General features: G+C 39.7%; 1 protein-coding gene across 5 annotated transcripts in view; it reads left to right on the forward strand.

Annotated features, from left to right (window-relative positions):
* Positions 1-14,594, forward strand: part of fam49al (family with sequence similarity 49 member A, like) — a 51,277-nt gene extending 36,683 nt beyond the window's left edge. For all 5 annotated transcript variants that reach the window (XM_034235035.1, XM_034235037.1, XM_034235033.1 and 2 more), the window contains 9 exons: positions 2,681-2,802; positions 3,977-4,082; positions 6,906-7,042; positions 7,620-7,697; positions 7,920-8,036; positions 9,523-9,602; positions 9,921-10,047; positions 11,188-11,258; positions 12,784-14,594. In XM_034235035.1, the coding sequence (XP_034090926.1) occupies positions 2,681-2,802; positions 3,977-4,082; positions 6,906-7,042; positions 7,620-7,697; positions 7,920-8,036; positions 9,523-9,602; positions 9,921-10,047; positions 11,188-11,258; positions 12,784-12,847 (902 nt within the window). In that variant the 3' untranslated portion in view covers positions 12,848-14,594. The remainder of the gene's footprint in view (positions 1-2,680; positions 2,803-3,976; positions 4,083-6,905; positions 7,043-7,619; positions 7,698-7,919; positions 8,037-9,522; positions 9,603-9,920; positions 10,048-11,187; positions 11,259-12,783) is intronic.
* The last annotated feature ends 1,304 nt before the right edge of the window (positions 14,595-15,898 follow it).

The raw sequence follows: 15,898 nt of genomic DNA on the forward strand, positions 1-15,898 counted from the left end.
TCCTCCTCCTTTTGATTTCTGCTCCAGGGACTGGCTTTCTTTTTCTGAAGGGTCTTATTCACACACGACACATCTTATTAGACGCAGACAGATGCACAATGGCATGTTGACGCTGAAGCACAACGACAACAATAATGCTTTGATGCCGGCTCCTAAGCTACAAACAAAACTGAGACAAATCTGAAAAGCAAATGCCAGTCCTGTGTGGGTTTCTGTTGCTCGGGGATGAACATAGCTTATAGTCATCCCTCCACCTCCTCATCTCCTCAAGCCCTATTGTGTGCCTGACCAATCTGTGTGCTGAATAGTGTGTGTGTGTCAGAGAGTGAGACTGATAAGGGAAATGGAAAGAAATAGAGAAAGAAGTGTGCAAATAAAAGCACCTCTTTGCCCCCCTTTTCTCTCAATTTCCCAGTCAGTGTATTCTAAACTTTGCAATGTGAAAGTGTCCATCTCAACAAGTCATTAAAAAAATATATTTTGTGAAAGTTTAAAACAACTGACCTCAATCACTGGGACTAACTCAGGGACTCTCAGCACAAAACATGAATACCAAAAAAAGTCTCAAGCCAATTCTTTGTCTTAGTTCCTCTCACCCACAGTGTGCAAACCAATTAGTAATCTTTGAAATCCAAATCCTACTGGAGTCTGATTATGTGACTAAATGATTTGGTTTCGATGGAGATGTTTCGCGGTGAATCCCAACATATTCTGCTCCTCCTCCTCAAAACACTTTCCCCCCTTCAACAGCTGCCTTCCTCCTCCTGCGCCTCCTTCACTGACTGCATGTAAGCGTGGGAGAGCTCAATGCTGGCAGGAGACGTCAGCTGTGAAACAGGCTGAATTGCCCCCCCTTCATTTAATATGCCTGATTCATTTTTACTTCAAAAGCAAGTGGAGTGAGTCAGAATCAGGCATGGCAACTTTAGATACGTCCTCTCCCCCTCCTCACCCATCCACCGCGGTGCCATCTGTGAGCTCCCCCCAGAGACAGTCACCTCTGTCACACAACTCCAAGTTTGAATCACTGAGCTCTCATTAAACTATAGCTGAATGCTCATTATTATATCACGCTAAAACCTTTTGAAGGATCGGGACACACACATATATAAAAAAAATTGTGGATACTTTCTTATTTAAAGGTTAAGTCTTAGACATTAAATATGATGCCTCAAAATAGTATAATCGTCTTTTTATTACACTCTACACCCAACTTAAGGTAAAAAATGGAGTTGCTTCAATCACAACAGAGCCGGCCAGCTAGCCAATCAGAGCAGACTGGGCTCTGGTTTCAGACAGAGGGTGAAAAGAGGTGCTGCAGCACAAGGCAGTATGAGCCTTTTGAACATTAAAGCATGGACACATGTCACAGGAAAGAAAATGTAAATAAGGATTAATTGAATCCTATTAAAAAATGATCAAAAACTTTAACTGAAAAGCAAGGCCATGTCTCCTACTTCCAGTCGTTATGCTAAGCTAAGCTAACGTTCTCCTGGCTCCAGGTTTATATTAAGCAAACAAATGTAAGAGTTGCATACATTTCTCATATAAAAAACTAACTACAGATAACCTATTCCTTTAATACTATGAGAAGAAAAATGCATTCTCATTTAAGTTTGTTATTGCACTTATATTGTTGTTCGCCACAGAAAAGCAGAAGCAGGTTAGTGAGAAGTCCTCACCAAATAAACCGTGCTTGCTGCGCTTATGACACGTATAGCAAATATCCCATGATTACAATTTCTCTGCAGGAAGGCAAGGCCTCAGGGTGCAGAGATAAACTGGGGTGCCATATTAAAAGAGCTTTCCAATACCTGAATCACACTTTGTGACGGATGATTGGAGGGGAAACACAATGATGACTCTCACATTATTGTCCCTCTAACACCTAATCCCTCCAGTCTGCGTGCAGCGCGACACATGGGCAAACAAAGCAGAAGGACTGGGAGGCGCCCTGCGGCAGAAAACACTGAGTTTACAGTATGCTTAGTGAGGGAAACTGAGAAAGAGAAACGAGTGATCATGCCCAGTGGTTTTCCTCCCTGCTGCTTGTTTGTTTGAACATTTATCACAATTACACCTCAAGGGCGAGTCTCTACACATTTAGAGAGTGAGAAAAAGATGGATTAGACTGTTACATAAGGGACAATTACACCTCTCAGAGTGTGTAGAACTCCAGTGAATGAACGAACACAACTTTTTACTGCGCCTGAAAACCATCAAACTATCAGCTGTTACATCATCATCCAAATAGTTCCCTGAGGAGAAAGTCACCTTGTCATCTCCTGGTCATTATTGGCTGACCACACACTGTAATCAAACCTCGCTGTGTGACAGAGGGTGATTTACAGGTCTCTTGGTAAATTATAATGTGGGTAGATTGGGGTTATTCACTATAGTGGCCAGATTATGACATTAAGTGGCTGCAATGTCCACTATCAGGATATAACAGTCACTTTCTTTAACAGCAGTCATAGGGAGTGATTAGTTATCTGGCCTTCTCTTGATTTCATCACTAACCTCCTTCTTTCCTCAAATCTCTCATGTTCTCCACTTCCCGCCATGTTCCCTTTCCTCTTTTTCTGCCGCCTCCCCTAAAAAATGTTCTTACCTTACATCACACTTTCACTTCCCACTCTCTCTTCCTCTTTACTCTCCTCCCTCCCCCTCCTCCTCACAGATGCCCAGCCCACGGAGGCGGAGACGGCGGTGTGGAACCAGGTCAGCGCCGTGCTGGAGGAGGCTCATGGGATCCTGGCCGAGCTGCAGTCCTACAACGGGGCGGGCCAGGAGATACGAGAAGTGAGTCCATCAGTGCTGAACATCCATAAAATACAGTTTAGTCGAGCCACTAACAGTGTGTGATTCACATGGCCTTTAATGATGAATAGTTACCAACACAGATAGAGCCTCCCAAGTGTCCTGCTCCAAGTTGAAGGACAGTAGGACTGTAGGTGCAGACAAAGACATGTATTACATTTCATGCAACATGTTTTGTTTGTTTTGGGCAATTTCATGTTAATTTATTTCTTGGATAATTTTCTAATTATATAATACAAATATATATTTTTTTCTTATTCTTTATTTCACTGCTATTAGTATTGTTTTTTGTTTTATTATTGGGTGAATTTGCTCAATTACTATGTGAATATATTTTCAAAAAAACCTTTTGTGCAATATTTGTAGTTTTTTTTGTCAATTTAAACTGTACCTAGTTCTTGGATTTGTTTTGTTATTGACACAAATATGATTTCATTTAGTAAACGATGTCTGACACCAGATGAGACTTCAATTCTAGTATTATCATTACTCTGGAAACTCTTTACTTTTAACAAACATTTCATGCAATAGTGTCTTTTTTTGGAACTGCTCTGGTAGAAGCATAAACATCAACCATCAGAAAGCAGGTGTTGAAGAACACAGAGCTTTATTGTGCTCAGATTCAGAGACACATTTCTACTAAGCAGTTCCCTGAACCATTGCTGCTTATTGCTCAGCTGTTAGCATTGTTCTCTATTTGTCAGCACTTAATAGTTTCCTTTCCTGACTTCCTTATCTTGAACACTTAGAGACCTTTATCAAGCTGCTTAGGCATTCATCAAATGTACCTGGCCAGCAACTATGTTATTGATATTGTGCATAACGATAGAGTATCTGAATCTTTTGCTTTATATATGCATGTTTGATAGTTTGGTTAAGTATATTTAATAATATATATCAATAAGCACATTGATATCTCATTAGATGGCTATTCGATTGCATGTCAGTAAAACTAAATGACGTTTTGCTGATGAATGACATTTGATGGAGAGGATTTGTTACATTCTTGCTATACTGTAATCACTTTAATATGGAAAGGATATATTTCTCTCATAATGTGACATATGGCTTTAAGGACGAGAGGGTAGAGGAGATGGGAAGGTGTTTTATTTTTAAATCCTTCCTGGAGACTAACATCTGTGTTGCTCGCCTTCAGGCCATCCAGAACCCGGGCGACCTCGCTCTGCAGGAGAAGGCCTGGAACGCAGTCTGCCCCCTGGTGGCCAAACTGAAGCGCTTCTACGAGTTCTCCCTCAGACTGGGTGAGCATGGCTACATTCAGTCTATAGAGTCATTCATGGTGATGTAACACTCTCTGGTGGCCATATTGGAGGTCCAATGAGAGCTGAAGTTATAGCTGCTGTAACCTCAATCTAGAATTAGTAAGAGCGTTTTCTGCCAACCAGTCAGAATGTCTCTCTGAACCTCAAATAAGAGGCAGATTCATGTTAAGGTGATCAAAAGTGAGACTCTCGTTGTTACTATGGGTAGAAGTTCAAATTGTCAGTTTCTGCGTACCACCATCCTAATTTGACATGCGATTTCTGTCTGACACACACACACACACACACACACACACACACACACACACACACACACACACACACACACACACACACACACAACACACACACACACACACACACACACACACACACACACACCACACACAACACACACACACACACACCACACACACACACAACACACACACACACACACAACACACACACACACACACACACACGTCCTCCCAGCCATCTCTGCAGCATCCTGACCTAGCAGGCAGCCGTTGCTACGGAAACAGTGGTACATGGTCTTCCAGCACAAAGAGAGAGACGAGTGTGAGCAGAAAACATTTAGTTGGCCTGACGCCTCTGCTCTGCCATCCAATAATACTTCTGTGTCATGGACATTATGTTCTCAGCTAAGAAAGAGAGCGAGGTAATAATTTAGGATAATGTATCTGCGCTAATGTGGCTAGGAGGTGTAGCACAACAGAAGTTTGTAGACGGTGAATCCATATGGAGAGAAGGGGATATTCACAAAGTAGATCCCTCGCCTTCACTGAATTATTTATTGGACAACAAGATATTTACAGTCAACAATCTATCATATATCCCCTCAGGAGTCAGTGCTCCAGTTAGGGACTTCAGTGCTAACAGCAGGAGGGAAGGGCTCTGGCCTTTTAGATGAAACACTTCAGCGCTGTATTTATAGAAGGCCTTGTGCATTTTTAATGCAGAGGAAGGGATGGGGCCCCGGGAGACTTCTGAGGCTTTACACAGAGCCTCTGAGGTCCGGCTCGGTCTGATTTGTTGGAGGCAGCAAAGGCTGAGGTTCAATAACATATGTGACACGGGGGAATGCACGGTCACTGATACAGTGTCCACAAAGATGCTCAGGCTGTGAGATCAGATGATCTGTGTGGAGGAAAGGTTCAGTATATGTTCATTTAGTTGGTCTGGAAATGTATTTTTAATGCAGATAGAGAGCTGCTGAACTGCAGGACCTCTGGAGCCCACTTGAGGTGTAAGGTTACATTCGCTGCTGCTAGCATAACTATGGACTGTATATATAAAGAGTATAACACAACCAAAATGTCCGACAAACTGTTGGTAGTTCAGGTTGCATTATGGGTAATGCAAACACATTTCAACAAAGAAGAAGAATAGATAATGTAAAAATGATGAACTATAAATAAGAGTACATTGCTAAAACATTTTTTAAGGGATCACTCTTATGATATAAGTCACTCACCAAATTGCTAGAGGTGTTAGTGGATGATATGTCTCAGTCTGTAACAGATTGAGGAAGCGAGCGTTTTTGTGTTCTGGAAAATTAAAATGACTGTTTTTGTCCATGGAGTCTGGTGGATTTAAAGGAAGCATAGATAACTGCAGCCTTTCCCCATCAGAAAGGAATGTTTGACTGCAAGGTAAATCAGGGAAACATGCACAAATATAGCCTACACTTAAACTGGCATTTAATTTATTCGGTTGGCCTTATTTTGAGTGGCTTAAATAGGTGTTGCTACATTGCTTATTTTCCGTAACTCCTCTCTGTGTCTCTAAACTGAGGGCGTGCACACTCCCACCTACACTAAGAATACATACATTATACAACTGCACATTAAAATGTCAAAACCATCACTTCAAAGCCAAGCAGCCTGACAAAGAAATGTTAAAAGAACTCCACACAGAGTTTTAAAGACATGTCCCAAAGCTTGAGGGCTCCAACGCTCAATTTCTGGTCACATGAAATATGAAACCCTGCTTGAGGGTCTGCTCTCAGACAGTGGTTCAAACAAAGGTCTGTGAAAGTGCCTGAGGCCGGATCCCTCTGCGCTTCAACAGAAGGGTCGGTATCTAAAAGCCCAATAGGTATCCAGTGATGTCCAGAAAGAATGTGACAGATATACAGGGAAGGGATTTCATCTTTTTGAACCCGTTAAAATCCATCCGCTGCTGCATTTTGATTTAATGTGGTGACATGAAAGAGATCAGAGAAGCCAGATTAGAGAGAATTACAGCTGTCTGAACATAAAGGGATACAAGTCTGCAGGAAGCAGCGATGGAAGAAGATCTTTGACTCAAGTTAAAGCAGCAAAATTAAAACGTAAAATATTCTCTTACAAGTAACAGTCCTGCTTTCAAAATCTTACTAAAGTAAAAGTAGAAAAGGATTGGCATCAAAATAAGTACTTATTTGGTAAAGCCAATTTCAGAATCACTAGATTATAATTATAATAATGCAAACATTTCCCAAATTGGGATCGATAAAGTATTTCTTATCTTATAATATTACTAGATAACAACAATACATGTGTAAAAAATGGTATATTACAAGACATGCTACAGATATTAATGATAATATATTATTGCTCAAAATTCACAGTGTATTACAGTAGTATTCCTTAGCGTTGTCATTAGTATTTTATAATTGCACAGGTTATACAGTGTTGTCCGTACTGCACAGATTTAAGAGGGTCTTCCTGAGTAAATGCACTTCACCTTTCCCCCCTGGCCGTATGACGTGCAGTTTCCCGCTTGCAGACACTTTCGTGACATTAGTTGTGTTTTCAGAGAACGCCCTGCGCAGCCTGCTGGAGGCGCTCACCAGCCCTCCGTACGCCCCCATGCAGCACCTGGAGAGAGAGCAGGCGCTGGCCAAACAGTTCGCTGAGATCCTGCATTTCACACTCAGCTTTGATGAGCTAAAGGTGAGGGGGATTTATTTATTTATTATTATTATTAGTATGTATTTCTTTATTCAGTAAAGGCAAAGATACACATAAATGTCCATGTGATGAAATGACAAAACAATTAAATTAAATTAAAACATTAACAAAAATAATATTATTAAATACAATAAATTAATAATATTAAATTGATATTAAATACATTAATTAAGACAATTATAATACTACAAATTAAAATAATATTATTACAAATATAATAAATAAAGGAATAAAAATAATATTAAATACAAAAATAATAAATACTTAAAATACAATAAGAAAATAATATCAAATAAATAAAATAATCAGAATATTAAATAAATAAAAATAGTAAATCTAGGTTGAAAAAACACACATACATGACATGCAGCAAACACTTATTATTATAATCAAACTGTATATTAGTGCTAATTTTGTCCCATTTCATGTAGTGTTTGCACAACAAAATTGGCTTTGCAATGTGTCTATAGATTTGTTTGGTGTGATTACCTCAGAGAGTGACCTTTACTGTGCCGAGTAATCAATATACCGTGAAATAATTTCCTCTCTCACCGCGCAGATGACAAATCCAGCCATTCAGAACGACTTCAGCTACTACAGGAGGACTATAAGCAGGAACCGGCTGAACAACCAGCAGGTGAGAGGATCTGTTTACGCTCCGCTTCCCTTTCCCTCTTGAATTATTAATGATTTAAGTGGAAGTGTTTCTGTCCTCCTAACAACACAACGAGACGGACAAGCAACAATGTGTCCGTCAGTCGAGTTACTCAGATTAGAGCCTCTCTGATTTGACCGACTGGATGTTATTGGATGACATTAATGATTCATGCTTTCTAATGCGTTTTGTATCGGCGCACAGCTGGAGGCGGAGAACGAGGTCAACAATGAGATGGCCAATCGGATGTCTCTGTTCTACGCTGAGGCAACACCAATGCTGAAGACTCTGAGTAACGCCACCACCAAGTTTGTGTCAGAGGTACATTTACAATTTCGATGGATAAGTGTATTTTTATCGAGACTTGGATAACACAAAGAGTTGGCATTTTCAGAACTGAGGTTGTCAAGATTTAAAGAGAACATATGATACGAAAATGTCAAAATTCATCTTAGTATCTCTCCAAATGACTCAACTACCTATTCAAAAGTGAATCATGTTTTTCTTGCCAGCCAATCAGAGCAGTTTTATTGTTTACAGGATAGAGACTCAAACACTTTCAAACAGACACGAAAGAATAAATAATGTTTGCTTTTTTCACATTTAAGTATTCAAACAATTTTAGTAGATGGAAAATACAAGTATAAACCTGAACATTTGCATTATATTTCACCTTTAATTGAAAAAAAAAAGTATTGGTTTTAAATATTGCCATTGAAATTAGCCATCCAACGACAATCACCTTCAGACTAACAAAATGAATGATAAGTGAAGCCAATATGTGCTAGACCAGAGGACATGAAGACTAGGTACAGAGCATAGGATACACTAGTGAGTCAAATGTGATGCATACTGCACCTCACCATCGAAAATATTTAGAAATATATTTACACTGTAAAAATTATGCTTTCATTAATAACTTTATAATATTCCTTAAACAACATCTCCACAATAAGGTGAAGTCAATAGATGCCCTTGCACACTTGACCTTAATTGCAGCATGCAAGCCTTTGGCAATAAAACTTCCCCACCTCTTGACATAAGTGATGTTTGAGACAAAATGTAGAGAACAAGGGGGTCAGGATTGCCTCTTAGCAAAGTTACTGGCATTCTTTATCCCACCAACTGTAAAGGAAAGTAAAACTATACTTACCTTCAAAACCTCTCTTAACAAGAGCACCTTCGGGGAGAGCATTGGGCAAAACGTGGCCCGGTAATGGTACAAATCTCCAACCTGTCGTTCAATGGACAGCGTTCCCCCCCCCCATCTATGTACTATACTCGCATTTTTTAGACCTCTGTTACCTAACTGTATATTCTGTAGACTGGTATGTCTTAAATGTTCCGGTTTAGATGTATTAGAACGGAAATCTAAAATGAAAATTGTAAATAGCATCTGTATGTAAAAAACAAACCTGTATGTAAATTGTAAATAAGCCCATCCTGTATGTCAAATATGTCTTATATGCCTTAAATGATATGATGAATTGGAAATGGTGGACCCTGATGTAACAAGACGAAAGTCTTTCTCTGGTCTGCCCCCCCATACCCTTAACAATTGTATGTTTTGAGGCTTGTACTGTACTGTACCCATATACAAGCTGTTAATAAACTTTGTCAATCAATCAATCAATCAAACCTTTCCAAGCTATGCAGATTGTCTCCACCTTGTGGTAGGACATTTTGTTCGCTCAGCACAGAAACAACAGAAGACAGTGAATGTTCTATGTATTTAAAAATACATAGAAATGTTTTAGGCATAGGGACTTTTTATCTGTTCTAATTTGTCTTATTTTTGGTCCTTCAGAATAAGACCTTGCCCATAGAGGACACCACAGACTGTCTGAGCACGATGGCCTGTGTGTGCCGCGTCATGCTGGAGACTCCGTGAGTATTTTCCTTCATCCTCCAAAGGTCATACTCTTAGTTATTAATAAAGCCTTTTCTATCCGACACAAAGAGGCATTCTCAAGTGTGACTCACAATTTCAACAGACTTCATCACACTGACATTCACACAGATTTCATTCATAGTCCTTCACGCTTTATTTAAAATCCTCTTTATGAGTTGTCTTTATATGAATAGAAAGTCATCAGTAATTTTTCAAGGAGATCAGAAAGTGCCTGAAATAGCAGCAGCATTAGTGTGTGACCCATGTTCTCTGGTGTTATTCAACTGTTTTCTTTTCCTCTGTGTGTGTAACAGGGAGTACCGCTGTCGGTTCACCAACACAGACACCATGCTGTTCTGCATGAGGGTGATGGTGGGAGTCATCATCCTCTACGACCACGTTCACCCCGTCGGGGCTTTCGCCAAGACCTCCAAAATCGATGTGAGTGCACATAACCAGTGTTGAAAACAGACGAACGTCTCTGTGACTTCTGCCTGGCAACACTGTTAAACACTTCCTTTAAAATGTATATTTGATTGAATTAGAAACTGAATAACATTAAGAGCCTTCGTTAGGCGTTTTCTGTACGTGATGAAGTACTGTACCTAATAAAATAACATATATATTTAAAGGGGATTGTTTGCAGTTTTGCAATACCAAAAGAGGTAGATTAAACACAAATACTTTTATTATTATATGTTGTACTGTGAACCCTTGCACATATATTGGACAATTGTGCACATATTACGCAATTAACTACAACTTTATAAATTGAAAAGCTTCTACTTCAGGCATATTTTACATATTTTTTGTAATATTTGTAATGTATTTCTCTTCTATATTTATGTTGTATGTTCCTTGTAGAAAGCCTACTTGGTAACAAATCAGAAGTAACCAGAGAGTAGTGCCAAACGATTATACTTTACAGACCATAACACTTCACACCAGAAACATGAATACTTCACATTTTTCGATTATTTAAAACAACTTCTAATAATAATCAGGATACAAAAGATGGCTATCCTGCGAATGGATTTAAGAACAATTACTCACCATTAGCCTTGGTATTGATGCAATGTGTAAAACTCTCCAAAGGGTACCCACAGTAAATCTGAGGGGTCACAAGATAATTAAAGAAAGACAGAAAAAGTTTTATCTTGTGTAATCTTTTAATAATTGACCTTTTGAAGTTCTGGAAATAGTGGAAATCAAGGAGCCTGAGGAGCAACAATCACTCTTCAAATAAAACTGCTCACAACTCCCAAACACAGACCATCACCTGAGAGGAAAAGGAGATAATGCTTCACTTTGAACAAATCAAGTCCCAGGCTCCTCCAACAAAGCAACATAAATATATAAATAAGATATACAAATAAAAGAAAAAACAATAGATAATAGTGCAAGAAGTAACAGAATAGGAATCAAATAGTGCAAGAGAGTGTTGCATGACCGATGGTCAAGGAATGCAGAACTATATCCCATGTACCAATAGATTAAACTTTAAGCTACCTCTATAAATAAGCGTTTTGCTGCTGTAGTGGAGACGCTGAGCTTTAACTAACACACTCTTTCTCTGCGCAGATGAAGGGCTGCATCAAGGTGCTGAAAGAGCAACCGTCCAACAGTGTGGAGGGACTTCTGAACGCGCTGAGGTGTGTATGAACCAGAAAGAGATACTAGACACAGATTCCCTGAGTTGCTCCCGATGTGTGATGAATGTTAGGCCCCGTCCACACGGACACGAGACGGGTTGTATCCGCTACAGTTCTCTACCGTATGGACGGTTCGTTCACACGAGGCCGTAACGGAACTAAGGGGTTAAGGGATAGTGGATAGGAGAATTCAAAAGGACTTAGGAGAAGAGACTGCCGTACTTTAGAGAATCCGACTGCACTTTCACTATCCGACGTGTTTATGATACGCCAGCGGACGTCATGAATGTGCGTCTGCTGCTGTGGGGAAACTATGGAAACTACAGTTTTCTATACAGAGGACTACAACATGGATGTTTAATAAGAACGAGGGACTCATCTAGAGACTCTTCACCGTGCTCTGATGCTGTTGCTTTGCTTTATGAACGTGGACAACAGAGAAACATATTCTTCATGACCAAAGTTGGAATTGAAATAAAAAAGGAAAGTGAAACTTATGCTCGTCACCCTCTCCCTCCGGTCCACATTAATACAAATGATCCCAATACGTATGATTGTATGAACTATGAAAATATCTTAAAATCAATACAAATGTATTTATTATAAACGTTAGTCCTTAACATCTATCACTGTGTTTATCACCATTCAAACATCTTTTAAAAGTTGAACAAACCACACAGCTCAGTAAAGACTGTGAGATGTTGATGTTATTTGATCATTTCAGTAAAAACTAACATTCATATTTCTCTTTGATTATAATACTGATGAACGTTCAAAACAAAGCACTTTGGCAACTTACCACATACGTTTTAAAATGCTTAATAAGCACCGTAACTTTCATGATATAATTTCTCCGTCATAATCTTTTGTTTCCGTGAACGGCCGACTGTTGTGTGATGGCAAATGCTGCGGCTGCAAGGCATTGTGGGGCAGCATTTTCTCCTCTCCTTTCGGTTAGGGAGGTCCAGTGGTTCCTAAACTAAAGGAGGTTATAAAGGAAGTTTGAAACCTCCTTTCCTATCATCTCTAGAGAATTCGAACGGCACTTATCATGGCTGCCACTGAGGGACTTCCGGGTCATTTCACTCCGTTAGGAAGGTTCCTAAGCTAAATGGACTATTCGACTTCAGCCCAGGCAACCATGGCAACCATGCTCGGAGGGGTCTTCTTCGCTGCTTTTGGTGTATTTTGTGGCGGAAGTACAGCGCCACTTACTGGCCCGGCATATGTACTACAGCGTCTCCAGCGGGTCGAGCGGTCTCGTGTGAACGGACACGATTCTTGAGCCGATACCGTGTGGACGGAAGACTTTTTTGATATCGAATTCGGTTAGTTTTCGTCTCCGTGTAGATGCAGCCTTAGTTTCCTAGAGCAATTGGTACAGCTCTGCATGAATGAGGTGTGAAAGGGTGAATGCCTTGTAGTATGTGAAGCACTTTGAGGGGTCGTAAAGACCTGATAAAGCGCTATATAAGTACAGTCCATCTCGAGAACATTACAACTTTAACATATCTCTCTTCTTCAGGTATACGACAAGACATCTAAATGATGACAGCACCTCCAAACAAATCAGGGCCCTCCTGCAATGAGAAGGTTCAGAGAGGAGAGAAGGAGCGCACTTGAAGGAGGAGAGAAAAGAAGACGAGGAGGAAACGAACGCCAGTGTCTGATAAAACCTGTTGGTTTACAACGATCAAAGAAGAAGAGGAAAATAATTATATATATTGTCAGCTGTCCATCATTCTGTCTCTCATTTTGTAAAGTAAGAAAAGAGAAAAAAAGCCAGAAAAGAAAATATAGATATATATTAAAAACAAGTGCAACACAAGCGGAAGATGAAACATAAGTAGGACTAGAGAGGGAGTTATATTGCAAAATCTAATGTCAGAAACGACGCAAACTGAAAATGTACAAAAAGAAACAAAAAAAGGGTTCATGTTCCAGCAGTAGTCTGACAAGTATTTTTGCACACAAACAACGCCATGTCCTTTCCCCTGAAGATCTGATCCCAAACTGACCCCTGCAGACTTTCCTGTGCCCCCTCACACACTCGCTTTTTAACTCTCCAGACGTAGTTTCCTCCTTCAGCTGCTCCGACCTCCACCTGCAGGAGATTTAAGAAGCAATGTGATGGATGCACTCCGGAGATTTGCTTCTTCCTGTTTTGTTTATTTAATGCATCGGTGCAGCTGAAGGAAAGGAGGCAAGGAGATGAGTGTTATTTCATCTCCATTATCGCCAAGTTTTCTCCCATCATTCCTATCCATCCATCCTTAGGTGTTTCTCCTTGGCACTAAATCTCCATCATATGTGCCCTGACACTATATACGATCCAGCATCATGTGTGTATGGCTTTACTTGAACAATGTAGTTCACTCTTTCTCCATGGTGCTAATGTGGTTTAGATATCACAGTACTAGCTTGTTAGATATCCGTTTATTCGTCCCTCTTTTGCACTAATCTCAATTTCTGAGAACATCTGCTATAAGCTTTAATGTGATTTCACATTAGTGCACAAACAGGGACGAATCACAAGACATGTAAACTCAAAAAAAGGCTTTGTAGGAAACCACAGCACACTTACTTCTTCACACAGTGCCAAAGCTGATTGGTTATTGCTTTTATTTCATCATGAAGCGAGGATCTGAGGATTTAAGGGGATGAAATCTTGTAAAACATCACTGATAATCATTTGAAGAACACATGAAAGTGCAAGACCAACTCATGCACATAAAAGTCAGAAGGTGATTCACACACATGCATTTTAAAAGGGGAGATCTGCAGTGTAAATATGTGAGGCTTTTTTCAACGGGCATCTACACGGTCAGCTTGGGTCCTCAAGGAACAACATTCATCAAAAAACCTGCATAGAGTTATTTCTTTTAGTACGAGGTTGTCTAAATAACTAAGTAATTGAATAAGTGAAAATAAAAAACTGAGATTAAAAAGAAGTGCTGTACTTTGGATGTCTATAGCCCTTAGTCTAATTTAATTTGATTTTATAATATATTTTCTATACAGGGGTATGTGCACAAGCATAGTCTGTATAAATATATAGATGGCATGTTGTAAAAGTTCTGACAGAAATGTGTAAATAAGGTGTTTTTATTCATTTTTAATTGTTCAGTGACGCTGGAATTGGGTATGTGTTGTCTCTCAGAATTACCATGCGTTTGGCTTGGACCATCGGACTTGCCGTAGTCATAGGTTTCAGAAACTCAGCTTCATTATTGCAGATGAACCAGAGGGAGGGGGGAGCGGGGTCAGGGGCTATCCATTTGCTTGTTATTTTGTACATTTTGTGCAACAATAAACTTGTCATTTATTACATTCAAACATGACGTTGTGTGTCTGTAGAGCTTCAGATCTCTATCTATGATGTTAGTACATGCAGTATAATGTAAATGTGTACGTGTGGTGTAAAGCTGGAACAGTTTTTGTATTACATTTATCATAAATTCAACAGATTTCATACATTACCCACAATGATTGGCATAATTTCAATAAATATGACTGTATTTAGTTTAGTAAAACTTATTCTGGAATCATAATTCACACAATGCAAGTAAAGCACATTTTTTAGGGGTTACTGTAGGTTTGCAATTTTTCCAATGCTTTCTTAAATCAATGATCAGGTGCCAAATTCGAGACTAAATGGGTTTTTCACACTGTATTTTTTCACGTTTTCATACTAACTATTATTTAAGTTAAAGGTCCCATGTCATGGCCATTTCTACTGATCATAATTCCATTGTTGAGGTCTACTAGAATAGATTTATATTGTGCAATTTTCCAAACTCACATTGGTTTCTCATACAGCATCTGTATAGTATTCACTCTCTGTCCTAAACGCCTTGTTGGAGCTCCTGCCCCCCCCCTCCCTGTGAACACACACACACACACACACACACACACACACACACACACACACACACACACACACACACACACACACACACACACACACACACACACACACACACACACACACACACACACACACACACACACACACACACACACACACACACACACACACACACACACACACACACACACACACACACACACACACACACACACACACACACACACACACACACACACACACACACACACACACACACACATCACTTCAGGGGACATTACATTGACTTACATGCATTTCCTGGAGACTTATCCTAACCTTAACCATAACCAACACATTCAATTCAATTCAAAACCTTTATTTATCCAGGTAAAATCCCATTGAGATCAATGATCTCTTTTTCAAGGGAGACCTGCAGCAGTAGGTTCCACAAGAAGACATAAACAACAGAACAACAAAAGGACATCATACAGCAAAATGTACAGGGATTACAATTTACATATTTAACCACAAGTACAGGTACCAACAGCATCTGATTTTGTAGCATCCAACCAAGCTTTAAAAACATGTAGTGGTACTAGCTTGGTAATTTTCAATTATTTTTGCAGACTGTTCCATGTTAGTGGAGCTGCACATCTCAAAGCTTTCTTCCCTAAGACAGTCCTAGCACTTGGCACATTTAATAAAACCACAGCATGCGATCTCAGGCAATAAGTACTTTCAATTCGCAGAGAGATCAGGGAGCAGATATAAGATGGTAGTTTATCCAACA

The sequence above is a fragment of the Gymnodraco acuticeps genome, unplaced genomic scaffold (assembly GCF_902827175.1).
Source record: "Gymnodraco acuticeps unplaced genomic scaffold, fGymAcu1.1, whole genome shotgun sequence".
In the NCBI taxonomy this organism is placed as follows: Eukaryota; Metazoa; Chordata; class Actinopteri; order Perciformes; family Bathydraconidae; genus Gymnodraco; species Gymnodraco acuticeps.